The sequence below is a fragment of the Chiloscyllium plagiosum genome, unplaced genomic scaffold (assembly GCF_037043375.1).
Source record: "Chiloscyllium plagiosum isolate Xiang-an unplaced genomic scaffold, Cpla_swu_hap1 HiC_scaffold_6, whole genome shotgun sequence".
In the NCBI taxonomy this organism is placed as follows: domain Eukaryota; kingdom Metazoa; phylum Chordata; class Chondrichthyes; order Orectolobiformes; family Hemiscylliidae; genus Chiloscyllium; species Chiloscyllium plagiosum.
Window position 1 is genome coordinate 92,969,292 of NW_028270144.1, and position 14,824 is coordinate 92,984,115.

General features: G+C 41.6%; 1 protein-coding gene across 1 annotated transcript in view; it reads right to left on the reverse strand.

Annotated features, from left to right (window-relative positions):
* LOC122550779 (protocadherin Fat 4) overlaps positions 1–14,824 on the reverse strand; it is a 161,829-nt gene that overhangs the window by 37,980 nt on the left and 109,025 nt on the right. The window contains exons 11-12 of the mRNA XM_043692032.2: positions 12,806–12,891; positions 12,489–12,668 (exon numbers count right to left, since the gene is read on the reverse strand). Of these exons, the coding sequence (XP_043547967.2) occupies positions 12,489–12,668; positions 12,806–12,891 (266 nt within the window). The remainder of the gene's footprint in view (positions 1–12,488; positions 12,669–12,805; positions 12,892–14,824) is intronic.

Below are 14,824 nucleotides of genomic sequence, written 5' to 3' on the forward strand. Positions count from 1 at the left end.
TATATGAAAGATGTTGTTAAACTTGAAAGGGTTTGCAAAGATGTTGCCAGGATTGGAGAGTTTGAGCTGTCGGGAGAGGCTGAATATGCTGCGGCTATTTCCCCCGGAGGCTGACGGGTGACCGTATAAAGGTTTATAAAATCATGAGGGGCGTGGTCTATTCCCAGCTCTAGTCCAAAACTAGAGGGCATAGCTTTGAGGTGAGTGGGGAAGGAAATAAAAATGACCCGAGGGATAACATTTTCACACAGAGGGTGGAGTGTGTATGGAATGAGCTGCCAGAGGAAGTGGTGGAGGCTGGTACAATTACAACATTTAAAAGGCATTTGGATGGGCATATGAATAGGAAGGGTTTAGCGGGATATGGGCCAAGTGTTGGCAAATGAGACCAGATTAATTTAGGATATCCGGTCCATATGGATGAATTGGACCGAACGGTCTATTTCTGTGCTGCACCACTCTATGAATCTGTGACTCATTGTGCTTCCAATAGCAGTTTAATACAACTGAGTATTTTGCTGGGTCACCTCCAAGCATGGTTAAGATTAAACCATGTTGGTGTAGGCCTGGTCATACTGTTGGATGGCAGATTTTCAGCCCTGAAAAAACTATAGTGAATGTTCAATCCAGTCATTTCATGACCATCACTACTGAGATTAGCTTTTCATTCTAGCTTTATAAATTCCACCAGTTGCCATCGGGGGATTTGAGCTCATGCTTACTGAGAATCAGTGCAGACCTTGGATTTCCTACTGTGCTCTTTCTTCCTCCCTTCAGAATGCAGTAGCAAAGGGCAGGATTTTTGTAACCATTTGATTCCACCCCTAACCCAAATGATTCCCCTAAATCAGGAGGCACTGAATATTCATTGCAGGATCCAGATGAAATTCCTGGCTTGCCCAGTCCTGAAGAGAGTGCTGCTGTGAGATTTAAATGGTAGGAGGATGCAAAAAATCAAGAAAGCTGCAGCAGTTCTCAGAAGAAATTGAAGCCTGCATTGTTGAGTAAATGACAGCCTACATGGATGGATAAATGGCCATCTCCCTCCATTCTATCACCTTGCCATTGCTATTGTTTTGCCTCAGGTCAACTCCTTCTTTCAGACAGTCATCCAGGATAATGACAAATCTGATCTTGTGCTAAGGAAATGGACCAGACCACTATGGTCACATCCTTGCAGAAATATTTGCACGTGATTAGTGGGATAGGGAAGCCAGTCACAGTCTCAGTGAATTGGTCGCACTGCCTGATTTGACTTCATTATACACAGCTATTCCAAACTATTCTGGGAGGTAGCTCACAAGTGAATCCAGTCTTAAAGTTCAGACAATAGGTAATTCAACTTCATAAAATGGACAGCACATTGGCTCAGTGATCAGCACAGCTGCTTCACGGTGCCAGGGACCCATGTTTGACGTTACCCTTGGGTGACTGTCTCCCCTTCTCTCCGTGTCTGCGTGGGTTTCCTCTGAGTGCTCTGGTTTCCTCCCACAGTCCAAAGATGTGCAGGTTAGATGGATTAACCAGAGGAAATGCTGGGTCACAAGAATTGGATAGGAGGGTGAGTTTGGATGGGATCCCCTTCAGAGGGTCAGGGTGGACTTGATGGGCCGAATATAGGGATGCTATGCCGAAAGCTACCAGCGTTCAGGATTGTTTCATGCATTCCTTAGATGATGTTTTATGTCTAGATGCAAGAGCAATCCCATTTTTAGAAATGCAGTAATGATAACGTTTTCCTGATCCATACTTAAAAGTTATGGAAAGTTTCCTCAGAGGTAATATAACTTCCACATATGATAACCTAGCCAGAATATCAATTAGTCCTCTGCCAATTAATTTATAATGGCTGAGTCCATACATCTGGTGCAAAACTGCAAGTAATGTGAAATGCTGAGAGCATATATAAAAACCCTGAGCTAAATAAAGATTACAATGTTTAAAAAATTATTTGTTACATCATCTAGACTGCTGCACGCACATGTCTCATTAACAAAAGCAGTCTGATGGAACATGATCCAGTTCCTTTGTGACAAAGCAGCATTTTCAGTTTATATTCACAGCATAATGAATGGGAGAGAATATGCAGGCTTTTATCAGTCTATAATTAGTTAGCTATTTGTGAGCAAGTAATATTCCTTCAATTAGCAACAAATCTTTTCTTGTTGCTGGAGGTCTCAGAAAAAAGTAATGGATCATTTCAAAGCTATTAGAGACAGTTTCATTGTTTAAGCTCGAGCAATTTCACATCTCTGTAATATTTGTTTAGGCTTATTGATTCAGGAGGATGATGTTCTCTTGAAACTGGCTTGGTACACTAAGAATTAAATTGAAAGTTAGATGTTAAAATTTGATACATTAGACAGGAAAAATGATAAAACTGGATTTTAATTATAGATTTCATTTTTTTCAGCACTGGGAAAATATTTGTTTGTTGCATATGCCATGGTCATATTAATCTTTACATCTGGTGAAAAAAATTATTTTTAAAGTCAGTTCTCATCAATGAATGTGATATCAAACAATGTTACAATCTGGCACAGGAAGTGTTTGGCATATTCTTATTTTCGTTGCTGTCAAATGACCTTCAGTTCATACGCAGAAGGAATCTATTTGCACGTCAGAACTGACAGAAATCTGTTCATTTTTGCATATCTGAGGCCCTAGACAAAGGTGCACCAATTTCTCACCAAAGCATTGCTCAATGACACGAATGCTGCCCTAGCATTCCATACCAAGGAACACCTTCAGCAGTAAGTGGATAGAGTCTCTCAGGCCTATAAAGAGTTTGGTTTGACCATCAATGTCTTGAAGACAAATGCTATTTTTGAGGATGTTCTCATACTGCCACTTATTAGCATTGACAAAGTGATGCTAGAGGTTGTTGATAGAACATAGAACAGTACAGGCCCTTCGGCCCTCGAGGTTGTGCCAGCCTTTATCTTACTCTAAGATCAGACTAACCTATGTACCCTTCATTGTACTATCTTCCATGTGCCTATTCAAGAGTCGCTTAAATGTCCCTAATGTATCTGACTCTACTACCACTTCTGGCATGGCTTGACATATCTAGCCTCCACTATCACTAGCAAGGTATCTCTCATTTGATGCTGGAATCAGCACACACATTGAAAAGCTGCAGCTGTTCTGTGAAAAGTGAGTTTATAGAGTGTGGACCGACAGCAATCTGACTGAGAGCAACAAACTTCAGGTCTTCAAGTCTGTCTTCTCAGTGGACTCCTTTACATATTGACAATCTGTGCAACATCTGCTATGGAGAAGAAAAAGATGAACAGTTTCCACCGTTGCTCTTTCAAACAAATCCTGGGCAATTCTTAGTGGGACAAGGTTACCAACACACGTGTCCTGGAGCATGAGAATTCCATCAACGTACACAAATACTGCTCTGCCACATTCATTTACCAGATTACAGCTGGATACTCAAAAATGTTTTGCATGGTAAACTGGCCACTTGGTCAGTTGCTGAACATCCGTACCTCTGTTTACAAGGACACCTGCAAATGAGATGTGAAGATGATGGATATTGACACAGAGAAGTGGGGGATGCTGCCAGAAGGTGATGACCTCTGGAGACTCACTGTTCAAAGAGGCATTGGAAGACGAAAGGAGAAACAGAAAGCTCGGTTGTCTGAGAAGAGGGCCCAGAGAAAACAGAGGCCAAAAAATCATGCACTGCATTTATAGCCCAGTGCCATCATCTGTAGCAAGTGCGGCTGAAACTGCCATGTTAGATCAGGCCTCCTGTGTTTCTCGCAGAGATGACCTCCAAGGCACAATCTGTTGTCTGATCAGAGCAAACTCTGCCAAGGACACTGAGCACAGAGTTGATATTGTAATATTAAAATTTGATACATTAGGGATTTGAAATGTTAAAACAGTGCTTTAATTATAAATTCAATTTTCTTCCACCCTGGAATTATATTTGTTTGCTACATTTGTAATTAGTTGTGTTAATATTTACATTAAATTATGGTTAGAGTGAGCCCAAAGTGTCAGTGAGGGAGGTCCCCTGGCATCCGCAGTATCGAGAGCAGGAAGCCCAAGATTTTCCGGTCAGTGGTGCCAAAGCGGAGGAGACTGAGCCCATGAAGAGAGTACACTTAAAGGCTGTTGAATTTTTACCTTTATTCTTTTATTTTTCCATTTAATACTAGGAAGGACTCAAATGTTAACTTTTAACTTTCTTTATTTTTCGATATTAACAACAACAGTAATGCTTTACTTTTAACTTTGTTTCTCAATGTTACTATTTGTACCTAAACTTTGTACCCAGGTACCTTCGTACCTAAGATGACTCTGTGTGTAGCAACAAAACACACTTCTCGCTTTACTCCAGAGACAATAAAGTTTAAATCAAATCAAATAAAGTTGTTCAAAGTTTGTTTTCATCAATGAACACCCCCCCCCCCCCCCCCACCCCACCCCACCCCCTTTTTTTGTAAGTGGGCCTAATAAAGGATCCAACATTGCACAATCCAACAGTCAGTGACTTTTTTTTTATTAATTCATGGGATGCAGCCAGCATTTATTGCCTTTTCCTAGAGGGCAGTTAAGAATCAACAACATTGATGTGGGTCTGAATCACATGTAGGCAAGATCAGGACAGCAGTTTCCTTTCCTAAACGGCATTAGTAAGCCAGATGGTAAATGAATGTGGCGGAGCAGTATTTGTGTACATTGATGGAATTCACATGGGATTTGAACCCAGGTCCTTCACCATTACCTGAGTCTCTGGACCTACAACTAGGCCATCACCTACCCAGTAAGATGGAGCTTTCTTCATTTTGATCTTGGTCGTGCCATATATGCACATGGCCTTTAAATGAGTTCTCCATTAACGACTCCATGTGCTATGCTGGGTACAACACGCGAATCTGCCAGCTACTAGTCTGTGGTGTATCTGCGAGCTGCAAGCACAGAGATTAGTTGGGTTGTTGTGATGATTGCTTTGTAACTGATAATTTGTTTAACTTTGTGTTAAATAAACTAACCCACAGAGTTAATCAACCCCTGATGAGCAACTGATTATTAGACTTTTATTATTACTATCCTACTACATTTTGGAGAAGTAAAAGGATACAATAGGAACTTTGTACCTAATTTTACACAGTTCAGAGCAGAGTGACTTGACACATTGAGCAAGGATGAAGAGATATAAAGATCTATATCATTATATGTTAAAATATGGACATCAGTACCACACAGAACTGCCTGGACATGATCCCAAGATCAAAGCAAATGTTAAAGAGAAGGGACTTTTACCCTCACACAAGATGAGGGAGGATCAAAAAGACAGCTCTGGTACTTCACAGCTGTGTGAAAGCAGACAAAAAGGTTATTGTACCGTTCGTAGATATGCAAATTGTGAAGATATTCAAAACCCAAGGAAGGACAAAGAGGTTATTGACAAAAACAAATCAAAAAGGGAGGAGACAGTCTTGCATGCTTGACCCAGAAAGATTATGTCAAAAGAAGAAGAAAAAGCAAGACTCGAAGAGTTGCTTGGAGGAAATGTAAGCTTGTGGACATATACCTGGAGATGAAATTTTATGATAATTTTTCAGCATTATTCACATTGAGTGCCAAGTATATAATTAAAATGTTGTAGTTTCATACATTTTAGGACCAAGTTTTCTAACCTGGTACAAATTATGTGTAAAAGGTTAAGAACTACTGCAAACACACCTGAGGTGTAAAAATGCTCAGAAATTTTGACACAATTCATTGCATTATTTGTCATGGATCCAGGTGCAAGAGTAAAAAGCACATTAAAGATGAAGCTGGATAATTGTGTGTCAGTGAAATGATCACAACTGAAAGCTGGTCTCACAATACGGAAGTGGTTAGGGTGAGAGAGGAACCAAGCTTCTGAAAGTATTTAGTTAGGGTGTAGGTTTGCTCGCTGAGCTGTAGATTTGATATCCAGACTTTTCATTACCTGGCTAGGTAACATCATCAGTGGTGACCTCCAAGTGAAGCGACCTCCTGCTTTCTATTTATGTGTTTGTCCTGGATGGGGTTCCTGGGGTTTGTGGTGATGTCATTTCCTGTTTGCTTTGCTTCACTTGGAGGTCACCACTGATGATGTTACCTAGCCAGGTAATAAAACGTCTGGATATCAAACCTACAGCTCAGTGAGCAAACCTACACCCTAAACCTCAACCTGAGCTACAAACCTTCACAAACCTTGCCAAAAAGTATTTAATTAGGCCAAACCACATCTCAAATTACTGATAATCTTTGCCAAGATTGACACAGCAGAGCATTGACAAATGCAAATGAAGGCAAAGGAAATTTCATGTGTTGCTAGAGGCTTCTATAGGAAAATTCTATCTATGGGTGCGCTGGCCTCATAATGCCTGCTCACAGCAGCTATTGTCAATGACTTGTATTGTCCATATTTATCGCCACATAAAGTGTGGATGTGTCTGTATCATTTGATTTTTAGCTTACTGGTAGGAATGGCGTCGGGCTTGGGTGAAAATCATTCTGGTATGCCTTCTTCCATGTCAGCTGTAAGGAGTTTGGAGCTTCTCTAACTTTAAGATCATTCAAGCCTACATGGATTGTCTGCAACACTAGGTTGCTGTTGCAATGTATAGTAACTTACAATTTAAATAGTGCATGGAATATTAAAAGGAGCAAGGCTGAATGGTAGCAGTCCTGCCTCTGAGGTGGGAGGTACAGTATTTAAACATTTCTGCTGGCTTTTCTAATAAGTGCAGTCCAGAGCTCCAACTACAAGTTGAAATCCATTTACTTATTTGGTGGCTATCAGTGGACCTTAGTCAGTGTGCGATCCTTAAAATTCCCCTGCCATATAGAACAAACAATCCAACTGGTTCATGTAAAGATAATTCCCACCATGGAAGGAGTGACCATGTCATGCCTTTCAGGTTTTTAATCAGTCCTCAGTACCTCACATGATTCTTGAAGGGAAGGTCTGAAGTGACAAAAACAAAATCTGGAAGCGCTTCATAGTCATGTGAGAAAAAACGCTGATGTCAAGTCAAAAACAAGGAATGAGGAAGAGTGACCAAAAGCTTGATATGGAAATTGTGTCTTTAAAAACTTGTGACATTTTTCACAAAAACAGAATCATAGAATCCCTGCTGTGCATAAAGAGGTCATTCGGCCCATTTGAGTCTGCACCGACCCTCCAAAGAGCATCCCACCCTATCCCCCTAATCCCACATTTCCCATTGCTAACCCAGCTGGCCTGCACATCCCTGCACACTATGGAGAATTTAGCATGGCCAATCCACCTAACCTGCACATCTTTGGACTGCAGCAGGAAACCAGAGCACCTGGCGGAAACCAACACAGACACGGGCAGAACAGTGACATCTTGTGGTCTTTGCTGAGGACAACAGTGGAGCAGTGCACTGTTGTGAATAATTGTGAATAATTTGTGAATAGGTACAACTCATATTTCTTAATGTCTGCAACTTTCTAGGCTCTTTATCAATTGATAATGACAATTAATGTGACATTCTAAACTATGGTTAACCTTACCCTATCTCTCCCTTTTTTGTGATCCCATCGCGACCTGACAGGCCAAAATCAAATGCACTGTCCTTGCCCTCATTGCCTCTGGTGATCTCTCCTCCACTGCCTCCAAACTCATAGTCCCCCAGCCCCGCACTGCCCGGTTCTACCTGCTCCCCAAGATCTACAAGCCCAACTACTCTGGCCGATCAATTGTCTCCACATGCTCCTGCCTCAACGAACTCATCTCATCAGTCCTGGACTCCATCCTCTCCCCCTTAGTTCAGGCATTTCCCACCTACATCCATGATACCAACCATGCTCTCCATCTCCACAGCAACTTCCAGTTTCCCAGCCCCAGCTCCCAGCGCTTTATTTTTACTATGGACGTGTGTTCTTTATACACGTCCATATCCCACAAGGATGGCCTCCAGACCTTCTGTTTCTTCCTCTCCAATAGACCCATCCAATCCCCCTCCATCAATATCCTCCTCTGCCTCGCTAAACTGGTCCTCAACTTCCTCTAAATCCTCCCATTTCCTCCAAATCAAGGAAGTCACCATGGGCACCCAGATGGGCCCAGCTACACCTGCTTCTTTGTTGGCTATATCGAACAGTCCCTCTTCAGTACCTACACAGGCACTGCGCCCCAACTCTTCTTCTGTTACATCGATAACTGCATCAGTCCTGCATCCTGCACCCAGGCTGAACGTGGGCAGTTCATCGATTCCGCCCACAACTTCCACCCACCCTCAAATTCACTTGGTCCATCTTGGACACCTCCCTCCCCTTTCTTGACCTCACTGGCGACAGTCTACAGATGGATGTTTATTGCAAACTGCACAGAATCCCACAACCAGCTGGACTACACCTTCTCCCACCCAGTATCCTTTAAGAACTCCAACCCATTCCCACAATTCCTCCGCCTCCGCCACATCTGCTCGGACAAGGAGACATTCCACTCTCAAGCATCCCAGATGTCCATCAGTTTTGAGCAACGCGCTTTTCCTACCCCTCGTCTTCTAGACAGCCCTCCACTACACCACCTCCATTTCTCGATCCACTGCTCTAACCCCCCAATACAATAAAGACAGAGTGCCCCTTGTCCTCACCTACCACCCCATCAGTCTCCACATCCAATGCATCATCCTTAAACACCTCCGCCAGCTCCACCTAGACCCCACCACCAAGAGCATCTTCCCCTCCCTACCCTTCTCTGCCTTCTGCAAGGACCATTCCCTTTGACAGTCCTCGGTTCTGCCACTCTCCCCAACAACACCCCCGAATCCCCAGGTACCTTCCCCAGCACCCAGATAAGATGTAAAACCTGCTGGCACACTACCCCCCTCACCTCCATCTTGGACCCCAAACAGTCCTTCCAGGTGAGACAGATGTTCACCTGCGTCTCTTCCAACTTAGTTTACTGCTTCAGGTGCTCCCAATGTGGTCTTCTCTGCATCAGGGAGATCAAACGTAAACTTAGGGAACAGTTCACCGAGCATCGCAGCTGGGCCCGCAGAGGCCGACCGGACCTCCCAATCACTGCCAATTTCAATTCCCCCAACCATTTCCTTTCCGACATGACCATCCTTTGCCTCCTCCATTGCCAAAACGAGCCATAGTGCAAATTGGGGGAACAATGCCTCATACCTCGCCTGGGCAGCCCGCCTGGGCAGCCTACAGCTCAGAAGACTCAACATTGAATTTCAAATCACCTCCCCATCCCAAGACTCCCTTCCCAACCCCTCCCCCTCCCTTCCACTGCTCCCTGCCACCAACTGGATTCATTATTCCCAATGACCAACCAGATCATACCCTCTACCTGTCTCCACCTATCCCCACTTCACCACCCTGCCCTCACCACCCCTTTATCTGAAGCACACCCCACTCCCACCCCAGTTCTGAAGAATGTTTACACCCGAAACGATGACTTCTCCACCTCCCAGTGCTGCCTGGCCTGCTGTGTTCTTCCAGCCTCCTGCCTGTCTATTTTGCATTCTAAACTATGGCAGCCTAGAAAATTCAGTAAGCAGGGTTATAGATTACTCCCCACATCCACAAACATTCACACCCTCTATCACCAACGCTCAGTAGCAGCAGTGTATACAATCTACAAGATGCACTGCAGAATCCACCAAGGCTCCTTAGACAACACCTTCCACAACCACCACCACTATCAGGGCAGCAGATTCATGGGAATGTCACCACCTTCAAGTTCCCCTCCAAGTTACTCACCATCAGCTTTGGACACAGCTCCTTTAGTATTGCTGTGTCAAATTCCTGGAACTCACTCCCTAACAACTTTTTCAGTATACCTACAATAAACATACTGCAGAAGTTCAAGAAGACAGCTCACAACTACCTTCTCAAGAGGAACTAACGATGGCTCAGGCAGTGACACACACTTCCCACGAATAAAATAAACATTTGTGACCATGACGTCCGATGATATCAAAGGCTGTCTTGGCTTTACTGAGCACTGGTCAGGCCAGAGCCTTTCTGTTCATTAGAATTAAGAGTCCAGAACTACAGGGCATAGGTTTAGGGTGAGAGGGGAAAGATATAAAAGAGACCTAAGGGGCAACTTTTTCACGCAGAGGGTGGTATGTATATGGAATGAGCTGCTGGAGGAAGTGGTGGAGGCTGGTACTTGCAGCATTTAAGAGGCATTTGGATGGGTATATGAATAGGAAGGGTTTGGAGGGATATGGGCTGGGTGCTGGCAGGTGGGACTAGATTGGGTTGGGATATCTGGTCGGCATGGACGGGTTGGACCAAAGGGTCTGTTTCCATTCTATACACCTCTATGACTCTAAGAAATTTAAAACAAATAAAAATAATAGAGGGCATATTATTGAGATAGAATAGTTAAGCAATTTGAGACATGATTAATTATAAGTGTACCAAGATCAGAAGGGACTGAATACTTCAAGTGGATAGATTCCAAAACGTCCACCATTTCAATTTGTAGTGGACTAATTGAAACAGGCTGATTGTTATGATTAGTCAAGGATTGCATTGTGTCATTGCCCATATGGTAGAAAGTGAACTAAATGAATCTTGGTTGCAATTTTTCACCCAGCTCCTCCCATGTTTTTTATGAAAGATAGCAAGAGAAAGGAAATGAATGGGAATGAGAGATTTAAGACTGCAGAAGTAATGATTAAAATGTTTGTTTAATTTTCAAGCATTTATTTTAAGTCTGATACACGATACTATTTATTTCTGAGTTTATCTAAATGATTATAATATATATTATAAAGAATAATTTATCTATATTTTAATATCATGTTTTGAGTGATTGAAATGGAGCTCAGAATTTTCTGAGCTCCATTTTCTGTAATCAATCTAAGATTTAAAAAGAGAAAATATTAAACCTATTTGTTGACAAATTGATTTGTTGTATTTTATAGTATATCATATAATTTAAGATGTGAAGACATACAAATGTGTTTCTTATTAATAAATTGACATGTGGGTTATCACTTATCTACTGTAGACTATTCACAGGGAAAACAAAATGCTCTGAGCTACATATATTTTCATGATAATATCCATTGAGGCTCCAATGGAATTAGCTGAAGAGCATATCAAGTGGAAACAGTTATGTTATATGTTTTCTTATCTGTTTGTCTAGAATATTTCAATTTGATATTCTAATATAAAGGGGATAGTATAGTAGTGATATTTCTGAACTAATCACTCTGTAATCCCTGCTCTGGGAACATGGTTTCAAAACCTATCTGTGGCTGGTGAAATTTAAATTCAATTAAGAAAATCTGCAATTGGAAGTTAGTCTTGGTAGTGATCAGGGAGCTATTATTGTTGTGCCGATAAAACACGGACTATCAATTTTCAACCTCCATCATCTGACTTTAATACCCAAGATTTTCATCGACAAAAATGTTTTTAGAAAGGAAGAGGTATAGGCTAAACTTGGTGCAAACTTGGTGATCAGAGGCAAGCTCTCAAAAAAGCAATATGGAATAAATAAAATCATTTGAATAGAAATTAGCATTTTATCTAAACATATTGAAACTATTCAACTGAGGTAGACTTCAAGAAACTCACATTTCCTGTTTTATTTTACAATTACATGAGTAGTTAGACATATTGACATGAGAGAGTTTCCTACAATGATACAATTTAGATGACAATGAAGCCTGACTCAAGAATACACAAATGAATCATATTTCAGTAGATACTTGGGAGCGCAACATAGTCTTGGGCTTAGTAACAGGTGAAATTCCTCTTTTCTTCATTCAAGAAAATCTTGTGATTCACCCATTAATATCAGATAATTCTATATTTTTAGCGAAGAGTAAAAGAGGTATGTGAAAATAAAGAATTAAAAATATTTGTGACAAAATGGCTAAAAATAGGCCAGTCAATTTGCCTCATTATAAAAATCCCAGATAGTTTACTAATTTCCTTTTGGGAAGTAAATCTGCTATCATTTTATAATTTGGACAAAATGTGACTCCAGATTCTCAGTAATATGATTAGCATTTGACTGATCTCTGAAATGACCATGGTTTATTCTTATGCATCCATCCAAAATGAATTATGATGGTCATTTACATTGATCGTGTAGGTTTTTTTCTCCATTTTGTTATGGGAGAAATCTAGTCTTCATGTAACACGTGCTTACACTAAATATGATTCAGTTCAAGGAATTGGTGGTGCATGCCTCATCTGCTTCATATAGTGAGCTGAAAGACATCACTTTGTTTCTCCATGATGATAAGGGTAGTCGACATGATAAAAATAAATGCACAATTTATCAGAATATATAGATTGTGTATATAGATTTCAGAAAATATTCACCACAATACATGAACGGCTCATTCAATTATTATTTAAAATGCTGGCAAAAGCTACCAGTGGTTAAGTAACTCTCTAACATATATCTCTAGTAAGGTAAAATAAGAGCTTGATTTTCTGTATCATTATTAACATGACACAGCAGTATTATGTACCTGGTTAAGATGTTGTTTGAAGACAGTGCCTCAGCAAATTTAACAGGAATATTGTTCAGTCTAAACTCCTTAATGCAACCGATGAAGTCATGTGATTTTGCTTGATCTGGACGAAGGAGTATGGGTTCAATCAATTTGATTCCTCCAAATACCATTCTGTTTTTCTCCAGGTCCAGAGTTCTAAGAGTAAGATGAATTGAGAGTGTATTAGTTTATTGAATTATCTTTGAAACAAAAAGTATGATTTTACTTTTGAAAGGCTACTTGAACAGAACAAAAAATATTTATTCAGCACAAAGCTTGATATTCATTGATACCTCTCTGTGCCTATGCCTGGGGTGCTTACAAAGCAGAACTGTGCTGGCTGATCATTGGTGCAATTATCCACTGTCAGGGATCCAACCTGCAAGTGTAGCCAAAAAAACAAGCTGGTTGTAGCTCATTTCAAGAACAATACCAATGAAGCAAGAATCTTACCACACCACCACCACCACCACCCCATCATCCCATACACCCAGACACAGAAATCCTTCTCTTCTGATTTACAGTCTGCTTTTGTTCTTTGTTATAAATGTTTAGAACATTCTGGCCTAAATTTTAAGAGACTGTGCTGTGAGCAAAATGTTGACAGATATTATTTATAAAATGTTTCTTTGTGGCCTTTAATTTTCCACAATTGGCCTTTTTGACTGAGACTGGCAACGTTTTTTTGCTGTGGGTTCATGGCCATTAAACCAGGACAGCAATATTCGACAGAGTTACAAGGCGTTCACATCCCAGCAAGCCGGTTGGATTGCAGTTCAAGGTCAAAAGTGGAAACCCTGTGTTGCTACTTTTTAAGCTTCCTTTTTGAAATAACTCCAGAGAGGCCGGGAACCTGTCCTCTCAGTGACCAGTGACTCTTTATTTACACTTTGCCACACCTAGCCACTGATCCAGCTCCCTCAGGACCAGGTCTTAGTGTGAACAGAATCTCTGACACTTCTGTTTATATCTGTCAGCCAGGGCTCCCTGATTGAACCAGATGAACAGCTCCAATAAGGGAACTCAAATTCCATGAGTTCTATCTTCCTGACCTCATTACAATTACTACATCTCCCCCCCTTCTAAATCCAATGACAGAGGGCAGTTCCTGTTTTGTAGCACCTCCTGGGGCATTTGAGCACTGGGTCTGGTTCCTCCTGCTCTGCCTATGATATGGGCAGCGTATAACACACAGTAGCTCAACTCTTGCGTGCAGAGCATCTCAGAAGAAACTTAATCTCCTCTTCTGGTGGCAAAGGCATCAGGATAGTGACATCTGCCATGGCTATCTCAGATTCTGAGATATCTTTAACCCTTGATGGAGAGGAAGAACACACAGGTTCCAGAAAGGCTATTGAGGAACTGGACACATTTTGCTCCCACAGTGATTGTGAGTTTGTAGTTTTCATACGGTCCACTTGCTTATTCAGAACCGTCACACCTACCCAAACCTGACCTCACATTGACCATGCCTCTTACCCATGCAGGGCCATTCCCATAATTCCTTTCCCAAACCTTGCCCCCGAAGTAAACGGTCGCTCTCGCTTGGCGGTGTCTTGTGTCCAGCATTGATATTCCTAATACCATTTCACCCTCTTTCCCAGGTCCAGGAAGATCAGATTTAACCTGGTGTGGAGTCTTCTCCGCATTAACAATTCTGCTGAAGCCATCCCGATGGATGCATGAGGTTATATTGGTACAAACCTTTATGGGTATTAATTGCAATATATTTCTGGGAATCCTCAGCTAATTGCAATTGCATGTACACATGGCTCATATCCAGCTGTGAGAAGGACAGCCCCCTGCCAGCTTTGTGCATTTATCCTGTATATGAGGAATTGGGTATTTATCCAGCTGTAAAAGGTGGTTTAACACTTGTTTAAAATCCCCACAAAGGTAAACTGACCTTTTGGACTTCACAATCGGTATGATTGGTGCTGCCTATTTCACAAACTGAACTGGTTTCACAATTCCTGCACTTTCCAGCCTTCTGATTTCTGCGTCTACTTTTGCCCCTAAGGCAAATGGCACTGGGCAGGCCTTGCAGAATCAGGGAATCGCTTCCTTGTCAACATGCAAGGAGGACTTGGCCTTTTAGTTAGTCCCTAGACCATCCTTAAAATATTCTGGGTACTTAATAATTAGGATTTCAGTCCGGCAGCCATTTTCTATTTGAAAAATGTTGAGCCAATCTAGGTGAATCTTTCTCAGCCAATTTTGACTCAGTGTCATTTGCCCATAAAAAAATAACACATTCTAGCCACATACTGGGCTCAGTCTTTGACAGTAGGATCGAATGAGTTAAACATCCC